At 64.1% G+C, this 11,060-nt stretch overlaps 1 protein-coding gene across 1 annotated transcript in view; it reads left to right on the forward strand.

Moving 5' to 3' along the window:
• The window catches only part of ZNF469 (zinc finger protein 469), a 13,460-nt gene extending 5,696 nt beyond the window's left edge, over nt 1-7,764 (forward strand). The window contains exon 2 of the mRNA XM_037743935.1: nt 324-7,764. Within this exon, the coding sequence (XP_037599863.1) occupies nt 324-6,982 (6,659 nt within the window). The 3' untranslated portion in view covers nt 6,983-7,764. The remainder of the gene's footprint in view (nt 1-323) is intronic.
• Nucleotides 7,765-11,060: the final 3,296 nt, after the last annotated feature.

Genomic DNA, 11,060 nt, shown 5'->3' on the forward strand with positions numbered 1-11,060 from the left:
GGCCCCCCAAGATGTCTGCTTGCCTGGAGGGGACAGCGGGGCCCCCCAAGATGTCTGCTTGCCTGGAGGGGACATTGGGGCCCCCCAAGATGTCTCCTTGCCTGAAGGGGACAGTGGGGCCCCCCAAGATGTCTGCTTGCCTAGAGGGGACATTGGGGCCCCCCAAGATGTCTGCTTGCCTGGAGGGGACAGCGAGGCCCCCCAAGATGTCTGCTTGCCTAGAGAGGACAACGGGGCCCCCCAAGATGTCTGCTTGCCTGGAGGGGACAGCGGGGCCCCCCAAGATGTCTGCTTGCCTGGAGGGGACAGTGGGGCCTCCCAAGATGTCTGCTTGCCTGAGCCCAGCAAGCAGCCAGGGCCACCACTGGATGCCAGGAGTTTAGCAAGCCCTGGCCAGGAGCTTTCATTTCCTAAAAATAAGGAGGTCACCAGCTCACAAGAAAGTGAGGACACCCTGCGGCCGCTTCCCTGTGAAAAGAGAGGATGGCTTTTCCCAGGACCCGGCACCGCAGATGGGCCCCGCCCAGAGGCCCCCACTCTGGAAGCCTTCAGCAGCCCTGCAGTCCACCTGGCCCCTGACTTGGCATTTCAGGGTGACGGGGCCCCACTGCTAGACGCCACCTGGCCTTTTGGTGCCCGTCAGAGCCATGCTGCCCAGGGACATTCTGCAGGCAGAGCAGGCGGGCGCCTCTACTCCGCATCAGGGAGGCCTGGCGTTGAGGGTAATGAGTTTACACCAGCGGGGGTGTCCTCGATGAGCACCCCCCGGGGCAGGGGGGCTTGGTTTGTCTCTGAGCCAAGTCCCGCCTATGTGTCTGACACAGGTCCCAGCAGGAGGTCCCAGGACCCAGCCTCAAGCCCCCTACGTCAGCTCTCGATCCTGGGGCCCGGAGCAGCTGAGAGTAAAGATGGCACCCCAGCCTTGCAAGAGCCAGCACCTGCTGCCCAGAGCCCTCTGCAAGGGAACCCCTCAGATCTGGAAGGGGGCACTGTGAAAGGAGGGAAGGTGGCCTGTGGCCCCGCCCTGGGCCCTCTGGAGGGCGTGGAGGTGACGACTGTCCCTGCAGTGGCCGGGCAGCAGCTGGGGCTGGAGGCAGATGGCCAAGCTGAGAAAACCCAGGTCCAAGGCAGAGCCAGCCGGCTTCAGCCAGTGAACGGAGGGGGCCCAGGGGGGGCAGGTGACCTCTCCTCCGTCAATGCCAGTCCCAAAACAGCACTGGCCAGGCCTGCCACGGGTGCAGTCCTGCTAGAGAAATGCGAGGGAGTTAGGGCAGCCATGAGCCTTCAGGGCGAGGCCCCACATCCTCCAAGCGTCCCGTCCCCAGATAGGGAGTCCCTGGCGCTAGCCTTGACCCACACCCAAAATGCACCTGAGGGCTGTGCTCTACAGAGGGCATCCTGCCTGGGCCTGAACAAGCCATTGCTGGCCACGGGGGATAGTCCAGCACCCTCCATTGGGGACCTGGCCGCCTGCGCCCCCTCACCCTCTCCTTCAGCCACCCCTATGTCCTGCAGCCTCAGGCCCCTGCCCCATGAAGACCCCCCCACCTCTCCCTCCAGTACCACCAGAGCCCAAGGTGGGCTGAGGGGGCAGCTGCCAGCATCTCCATCCTGCAGGGACCCTCCCAGCCCCCAGCACCCACCGGCCTATTCTCCTGCCCAGGCGCCTCTGGAAGAGGCAGATGCTATCCCAGCCCACACAGATACTGGGGCTGGGGATCCCCCGGTGGCTCCCCCACCTTTGACCACAAGCCCGTGTGATCCTAAGGGAGCCCTGGCTCACTGCATCCTCCAGGGGGAGGGCAGCCTCCTGGAAGAGCCTTCCTCCCGACGTCCTGGCTCAGTCAGTGCCGTAGCCTACACTCATGGCAGGGGCAGCCCCGAAGACAGCACTTTAAGAATTCCAGAGGATTCCAGAAAAGAGATGCTGTGGGAGTCTCCTGGCCGAGCCACCTCTCCTCCCCTGGCAGGGGCTGTTTCCCCCACCATGGCCCTGAGGGCTGCTGACCTGTCCAGCACTCTCACCAAAGATGCGCCACAGGCAGGCAGAGGACCCCCAGGGCTGGAACCCCAAAGCAGGGGAACCCCATCCCACACCAATCCTGACAGGATGCCCAGAGGCCACTCATATTCACCAAGCAACGCTGCCCTCCTCGGCCATAGGGAAGCCCACGCTGTCACAGCTGTGCCCACTGAGTCTCCCATACCAATGGGTGCAGGGTCGGACTTCCCCACCTGCCTGGAAGGTGAGGCGGGGACCAGCAGCAAGGGGCCGGAGCACCCAGGGACCTCTGAGGCTGGGCACTCTGGTGCTACCAAGGTGCCCAGCGTCACCTGCCCTTCCGCAGGGTTCTGCTTGGGCGTAACCACAGCTCCAAGCAGCACAGCAAGTGACTTCCAGTCTGACTCCCCCAAAAGCCACAGAAATGCCTCCCACCAGACTTCTCATGGGGACACCCTCCATCCCCAAGACCTCAAACAGGGGCCTCGTGGCTATAAAAAGAAGCCAGTGTCTACAGAGAATGGCCAGGCTGCACTCGGGCCTGTGACCTGTGAGGTCTGCACAGCTTCCTTCCGCTCCCGGCCGGGCCTGAGCCGGCACAAGGCCAGGAAGCACCGGCCACGCCCGGGAGCACCCCCACAGCCGAGCCCAGCGGCCCTGCCTGCTCAGCAGCCTCCGGGGCCCCCAACCCAAAAGTGCCAGCCCCCTAGGAAGAAGAGCCACAAGGCACCTGGGAAGGAGAGACCAAGCCACGTCACCCGGGGCTTGAAGGAGGTTCTCAGGACACCTGGCTCCGCACCCAGCCAGCAGCAGCACCCCCCAAGCCCTGCTGAAAATGGGGTGGATGTGAAGGCTCCAGCCTCCAAGCCAAGACCAGACCAGGTCGGGGAAGATGAGCTCCATCCCAAACAGGCAGAGAAAAGAGAAGGCCGGAGGCGACACAGAGAGCCCATGGTGGACTCCGCCAGCCACTCCAAGGGGAAGTCAAGTAAGAAAGCAGGAAAGCTGAGAGGGAGAAGGCTCCGGGAGGGCAGCGCTCCTCCAGTCTCTCCGGAAGAGAGTTCAGATGGGCGCGGCCCCAGACCAGCCCCCGCCACGGCCAGCTCCACGGCCCCCCCTAGCCACTGCCTCCCTGTGGAAGGACGGCCTGAGGCTGACAAGGAACAGCCACCTCGCTGGACCACGCCTGGGCCTAGGGTGATGGAGGGTGCTGCGGGGACTGACCTGGAGGCTCTGTGTGCAGTGGAGACTGGGACCCAGAAGCTACCTGGAGATCAGCTGCTGCGTCCAGGGAGGATGGACGGTGCAGCTCTCGGGGAACAGCCAGTTGGGCAGAAGGGAGCCTTGGCGAGGGGGCTCCGGAGACCGAGAGAGACCAAGGCATTGGGTGTTTGCAAAGAGTCTGGGAGCACACCGGCGGACGACAGCAGCGGGGCCCGCAGCGGGTCTGAGGAAGGCGTCTGGGAGGAGCTCGTGAGCCCCTTGGGTGCCCTGGGTTTTCCCAAGACTTCCAGCTCTCCAGTGGACAGCACCACCAGCGGCTGCCTCCAGGGCCTCCCGGAGAACCCAGACACCCAGGGTGGAGTCCAGGGGCCTGAGGGCCCCACTCCTAAAGCCCCCGGCTCCAGTGCGGAGGATCCTCCAAGCTTGTTTGATGACGAGGTCTCCTTCTCCCAGCTCTTCCCCACCGGCGGCCGCTTGACCCGAAAGAGGAACCCGAGGGTCTATGGGAAGCGCTGTGAGAAGCCAGAGCCCCAGCTGCCTACCCAGCCCAGCGTGGAGGAGGGCCCCACACTCGGCCCAGCCTGCCTCCCCACGGACCTCAGCGACTCCGGCTCCCTCTGCCTCTGCCATGAGGCTCCGTGGGAGGACGAGGACCCCACAGGCCTGCCTGAGTCCTTCCTCCTGGATGGGTTGCTCAGCAACAGGGTGCCTGGCATCGACCCCTGGGCCCCCAGCCTCAGCCTGTGGGCCCTGGAGCCTGGTGAGGAAGCCAGTGCAGAGAAGCTGCCTTCCCATTGCCCTGAGGACGATCGGCCCGAGGCCATTCCCGAGCTGCACATGGTCCCGGCAGCTTGGCGAGGACTAGAGCTGCCGGTCCCTGCCAATGACGCCTCCTCTTCTCTTGGAGACGTGAGCCCTGAGCCCCCCAGCCTGGAGAGAGAACGCTATGACAGTGGGCTGCCCGGGAATGCCCACCTGCTGCCGCTCCAGGCCGCGGACTTGGAGACACTGAGCTCCGAGTTTGAGATGCGAGACCTGTGCTTTCTGGGACCCTTTGAAGACCCCACATGTCTCCCAACCACCAGCTTCTTAGACTTCGAGGCCACGGCGAGCTCCCGGGGGCCACAGAACGGAAGGATGGAGGCAGCCACGGGGGCGGGGAGGGTCCAAGGCCGAGGGCGGCTGACCAAGGGCAAGCGGGCCTCCTACAAGTGCCGGGTGTGCTTCCAGCGCTTTCGCAGCCTGGGCGAGCTGGACCTGCACAAGATGGCCCACACGCCCGCGCCACCGCCCACCTGCTACATGTGCGTGGAGCGCAGGTTCGGCTCACGGGAGCTGCTGCGGGGGCACCTGCAAGAGAGACACGCACAGAGCAAGGCGGGTCCCTGGGCCTGTGGCATGTGCCTGAAGGAGGTGGCCGACATCTGGATGTACAATGAGCACCTGCGGGAGCATGCCGCCCGGTTCGCCCGCAAGGGGCAGGTGCGGAGGTCTCTGGGGGACCTGCCCAGGGGCCTGCAGTGCGGCAGCGCCATTGCCCAGCTCCTGAGCGGCATCATGGAACCCACCCCCAAACCTCACAGGGACAAGCACTCCGTTGGCAAGGCAAGTGGGAGCCCGGGAGACTCCTCGGGGCCGGAGGGAGAGGCCGGGAAAGACAGCAGGAGCGAGAGGGCGAAACCCCGCTGGCGCAGCACCCCCAGCCACCCAGACAGGGCCGTGACACCAGACAGCCTCTGTCCCAAAGCCCTGGCCAACCCGGGCAGCCCTGCAGCCTGCGAGAAGCCCGCTCCGGCCTGCAGCTCGGCCCTGCTCCCGGGTCCCGCCAAGACCACCCCCATCCTGTCCCCAGACTCCTGGACCGGCGGGGAGCCCCTCCTGCAGGCCGTCCCAGTGCACGAGGCCTGCAAGGACCCCTCCCGCGACTGCCACCACTGCGGGAAGCGCTTCCCCAAGCCGTTCAAGCTGCAGCGCCACCTGGCGGTGCACAGCCCACAGCGCGTCTTCCTGTGTCCCCGGTGCCCCCGGGTCTACTCCGAGCACGGGGAGCTGCTGGTGCACCTGGGCGGGGCGCACGGGCTGCAGGAGCCGCTGGAGCTGCAGCACACACCACTCTACACCTGCGAGCTCTGCGCCACGGTCATGCACATCATCAAGAAGTCCTTCGCCTGCAGCTCCTGCAACTACACCTTTGCCAAGAAGGAGCAGTTTGACCGCCACATGGACAAGCACCCCCGCAGAGAGCAGCAGCCCTTCACGTTCCATGGTGTGCGGAGGCCGGGAGCTCCAGGGCAGAAGTCCCGGGCCCTCGAGGGCACACTGCCCAGCAAACGGCGCAGGGTGGCCATGCCCGGCAGTGCCCCCGGGCCTGAGGAGGACAGCCCCACCCTGAGCGAGGGGTCCCTCCCAGCCCTGCTCCAGCCCTGCCCGGAGGTGGCTCCCAACACCACCAAGGGATGGCCCGAGACCCTAGAGAGGCCTGCAGACCCTGGGACCCTCCCGATCAGGGGTTGCAATCGGCCATCCGACCACCAGGAGGGTCCCCCGCCGTCTCTGTCTCCCTACCCAGCTGCCTTGGCTGAAGGCAGAGGGGACTGCGAGCGGGACAGAGCCCTAGAGAGGCCAGAGGATGAGGCTCCCGCAAGCAGCCCTGGGACTCTTCTCCAGCAAGCGCTTCCACTGGGGGCATCTGTGCCACCGCCGGGAGCCAGAGACCAAGATGCAGAGGGAAAGAGGGCTCCCCTCCTGTTCTCAGGGAAACGCAGGGCCCCAGCTGCCCGAGGCAGAGGTGCCCCTGACCATTTCCAGCAAGATCCTGCCCTGCTTACAAAACAGAAGCAGGTGTCCTCAAGCCACATGGCATCTGAGGGGGAGCCTGGAGGCCCCTTCCACAAGGGCAGTGCCACCAAGCCTGGGGGCTGTCAGAGCTCATCAATGGACAGGTCGGCAGCATCCACCCCCAACAAAGCACCCAAGTTCCCAGTGCATCCAAGGAAGGTGGTGGGGAGCCTGGCACCCGGAGAGCTGGCCCATGGCACAGAGAACGGGATGAAGCCTGACACCCCCAAAGCCAAACCAGGCCCCAGCCCCCAGGGCAGTGGAAGCCCTCGGCCTGGCACCAAGACAGGCGGTGGCAGCCAGCCCCAGCCAGCCAGTGGGCAGCTCCAGAGTGAGACAGCCACTACCCCAGCCAAGCCTAGCTTCCCCAGCCAGAGCCCTGCACCAGACAGGCTCCTGCCTCGAGCGCAGGCCAAGAGCTGCACCAAGGGGGCAAGGGAAGCTGGTGAGCAGGGGACCCACGGGAGCCCAGGTCCCAATGAGAAGGGAGAAAGCAGCATGAAGAGGAAAAAGAGCCAGGCCCCGGGAGCAGCCAGGACTGAGAGTGTGGGGAGCTTCGGGAGAGCCCCCTCGGCCCCTGACAAGCCTCCCCGGACCCCTCGGAAGCAGGCAGCTCCCAGCCGTGTGCTCCCGGCCAAGCCCAAGCTCAACAGCCAGAACAAACCCAGGCCGCCGCCCTCAGATCAGCAGAAGGCAGAGCCAGGCCACGTGCACAGAAGGGACAGACTGGGCAAGGCCTTCCCCCAAAGGCGACCCCCACTCAGGCCCCCCAAGAGAGGCAGAGCTGTCCACGGTGCTGAACCTGCAGAGCCACACACCCACCGGACCGCCGAGGCGCAGAGTGACCTCCTTAGCCAGCTCTTCGGGCAGAGACTAACTGGATTCAAAATCCCTTTAAAGAAAGATGTTTCTGAGTAATTTATAGGAGCAAGAGCCTGGGAGCAGAGCTGGGGGCGGCCAGCTCCAGCTCCCTGAGACGGTTCACTCTGTGGCCACTTGACTTCTTGTGCCTTGATGTCAGAGCTGAGGTTGTGACACTTTGAACAGGGCCCAGGGTGGACCTTTCTTGCTGGAAGGCTGCGGGTGAAAGACGGGGCCACTGCAGCCCCTTTGAGACCACACAGCTGCTTTCTTGGTACCAAGTACTTGAAGAGACAGCACCTTATCCCCCCCACCCACAGCCTTGTGCCCTTTTGGCAAGGCACCGACGCCATAGAAGCCAATATTTGGAGATTTGCACAGCCTCCCCTTCCCCATACGAAGCAGGGAAGTAAGTCGAGGCAGCCATGGGATGATGGCAGGTTCCCTCTTAGTCTTGCTGCTGCTGCTGGAGTTCCTAAGTGACCTAAGAAACCACGTAGGGGAAGGCAGCGCTCACCACTTAGAAGAGCTGCTTCTGAGCCGCCTGGTCCCCCAAGAGCACAACAGGCCTCCTCCCTCTGACCACAGGCTCGTGCCAGCCTCTGCTTGTGCTGCCACAGAAAAGCCCATCTCTAGCGCACCTTGACCCCGGGAACCAGGTTTCCATGTGGAACCGGGAAGAAACAGCGCCTGTGCCAGCTCCCATGGGTCCTCCCGGTCCACCGCCCCAGCCTCCATGGCCGCCTCCTGGAGCCCACCTGCTGTACGGAGCTCTGGGCTCTGCCTATCTGCAATGTTACTCTGAAGTTTCTGGTGCTATTTTGGTGTTGTAATGTGAATACAGGCTTCCTTGATTTTTTTTAATGAGGGGATCGGGTGAGACAGATGGGGTCAGAGAGGCGGCACCACGGCTGTGTGGAGGGCACGGGCACCCACGTGTGGCACTCTCCCTGCCTCCCCTGCCAGGCTGTGAACCTTAGTTCTGTGTGGCCAGACGGGGATGCTCAGGGCTAGGGTTGCAGAGGCGCTGCCCAGCCAGGGAGGCCTCGGGCGAGGACCCGGCCCAGGCCCAGGACGCACGTGTCCACTCACAGAGCCAGCCGTGTCTGTGAAGGTGGGTAGAAGGGCAGGAGAGCTTCCTTCTCTCCGTAAGTGTCTTGAAGACTTATGGTTTGTTTTGCTCTGTTTAGTTTTTATCTTGGGTGCAATGTGTATGTCAAAAGTTTTTATTTTGATATTTGAAAGAGACCAAATCAGGCCCAGCTGGCCTCTCTGGAAGGTGCTGTGGGCCATTCACAACGCCTCCCGCCTCTGGAGTGTCGTAAAGCAGGCACGGAGGGGCCCTGAGTTTGTACTGTAAATGTCATAGTGACTTGTCTTTTCAAATATATTCCCACTATTTTCGCAGAAAACCTCCCAGCTGTGTGACGTCTGTCCTCCCGCCGGCCCCCACCTCACCTGCACCTCCCTGAGCCTCAGAATGTGGCTCCCATGGTGTCTGTGCCACGGTCACTCTCGGGCCACTGTGGGCCATGGCCGTGTCCTAAGAACACCCCTTCAGCAGGTGGGGGGGGGGTGGCCCAGGCTCTCCAGAAAGGGGCAAGCCCACCCCTGCCATCCTCATTGAGGACCCCCCCACACCCCCCAGGAGGAACAGAGGGGAGGCTGAGGAGCCCTGGTGCCCCTCCCCCACGTCAGAAGCATCATGAGGGGCCCAGGGAGCAACGGGGCTGGCCTTATCCACAGAGGAGGCAGGGCTGAGGGAGGGTGAGCATGGGGACCTGGGCTCTGCCACCCTCGGGCCTCCCCCCAGGCACCCGTCTGGTGTGAGTTTCCAGCCTTCACGCACCGAGACGTGGCCCTCCCAGGCTGGGGAGCCAGGCCCCCTCACCTACACAGACACACAGCCTTGTCCCCTCCTCCCCCACGCTCTGGTCCGTGCAGGTGTCCACGTGCCCCTGCCTCAGCCTGCTCCCTCCTGTGCCCTTCCAAGCTTCTCCTGAGACTGTCTTCTGGAATGTTCTCGTGCCTGCTGCTGACCACCACAGCACCCTCTTGTCTTCTTGGCCGCTGGACTTCCTCAGCTTTCACCCCTCCCCCAGGTGGGCGCTGGGCCTCTCCTGCCTTCTGCTTGTGGCTGGTGGAACTCACACCTCGAGGGCATCTGCAAAGGGGCTCGGTGTGGGGACGGCAGTGCCTGACGTCGAAGCCAGTGTCTCAGGGTGGATGTCAGACACCGTCACGCCTGCCCACTGTGCAAGGACCCTAGCCCTGGGAAGCCAGTGAACGCAGCTCCCAAGCAGGGCCTTCCGAACAGGTGGCGACTGGCTAAGGACTGCGCCTCGTGGGTGAGCAGGAGGCTCCGTCTCTAATGAGGAGGCGTAGATGGGGGTTGGAGAGGAGGGCGTGGGAAGGGCCTTGCGCACTGGGCTCAGTTGGTGTTCGGACCGTGGTGGGTTGCAGGGCAGCCTGTCTGGCTTTGGTGTGTCAAAGAGTCCCAAGTACTTCATGGGTGGGGACCTCCAGGTCCCACCAGGTCCTCTGTCCGGGACTCTCGCTAACCTCAACAGAGCGTGTCTCAGGCAGAGCCCCAGCCGGCAGGATCTAGAGCACCCTACTAAGGTCAGTGGCTCTGGGACAGGCTGGGCACACGCTCCCACCAGCGTCAGGTGCCGATGCTGGAGGGCTGCTGCTCCCAGCCATCTGAGGCCCTGCTAGGGGACTGTCAGGAGGGAGCTGTCCCTGTCCACATACCCCTCCTCCCGTGAGTCTTGAGACCACCCCGTGGCTGGAGATCCACGAGTGGATGCTCCCCCGCCTGGCCACCAGGTGGCAGCATTCGCCCGGCCTGGGGACCTGGCCTCCACCTGGGCAGGGTAGCTGCCTGCAGCCTCCAGAGGCACTGCATGTGCCAGCCCCACACCCACCTGCCAGCCCCACACCCACCCGACCTGCAAGTCACCCGCATGCACACCCGGGACCTCCACACACTAAAGGGGACAGACAGGCAGGGAGCCCCAGACTGCACGTGTACACACAGCACAGCCTCACCTATGCGGGCATCGGGGCACTCAGACTCGTGCCCACATGCACACATGCCTGCTCAGCCCCGGGTGCACTCAGGCCCCTGCTGGTCCACTCACAAGGCCCCAGGAGGGAGTGCTGTGGATGTCCCTGCAGGCTTCCCTGAAGGACAGGTGTTTGAGCTGAGAGCGGAGGAACCCTGGGCATGAGCTGTGCGGGTCCCAAGGGGACCCCTGCGGACAGAGTGGACACTGAGGCCCAGCCCCAGGCACAGTCAGGGTCGCCATCCACACCAACCTTCCCAACATGGGGACAGTCAGGTCACCGTCCACACCAACCCTCCTGACCCAGGGACCCTGTCTCTCCCACCCCGGATTCTGAGTCCCAGTTTGTCCCAAGGTTCCAGAGACCCTCTGTGGCCAGCACCCACGATGAGCTGCATGGAGCAGCAGGGTGGGCGGGAGGCCATGGGTGTGCAGAGCTCCCACAGAGCCACTGCTAGATCCCGAGGCCTGCCCCCGAAGCTGCTGGGTAAGTGGGATCAGGAAAGACGGGGGTGCCCTGGGCCAGGCCGAGGAGACAGAAGGGGTGGGCAGGTGTGGAGGAGACGCAGGCAGCCTTGGAGGAGATGCAGGCAGGGAAGCACGTGCCAGGTACCCCTGGGTCTCAGCCTGTGGGGCGAGGAAGCGGAGGATGGGGGATCCCAGTGGTGAGCGGCAGGCCCAGCTCCATCCCCTGCACCCCGCCACACAGAGATGAGGTGGGCAGGGCAGGGTCAGAGGTGCACCCTCCTCAGGGAACAGACGCAGGAACGGTTTACTGGGAAACTCATCATTTAAAGCAGGCTCTCCTACACCTTGGAGCACCTGATTTCCTGGGAAAATGTATGGATGGGGCAGTGGGGAGATGGGGATGGAGAGGACCGGCCTGGGGACGCAGCTGTGTCCTGGTGACTCGGGGGCAGCCGATGCCAGGATTCCCTGAAGCACCCCATGAGGTGATGGGACTTGGATGCCCTGGAGCCCATGGGGAGCTCAGTCCTGCCATGTCCTCTGTCCCGTGGGCAGCTCAGTCCTGCGTGTCCTCTGTCCCGTGGGCAGCTCAGTCCTGC

Source organism: Cebus imitator, unplaced genomic scaffold, assembly GCF_001604975.1.
Source record: "Cebus imitator isolate Cc_AM_T3 unplaced genomic scaffold, Cebus_imitator-1.0 Scaffold159, whole genome shotgun sequence".
Lineage (NCBI taxonomy): Eukaryota > Metazoa > Chordata > Mammalia > Primates > Cebidae > Cebus > Cebus imitator.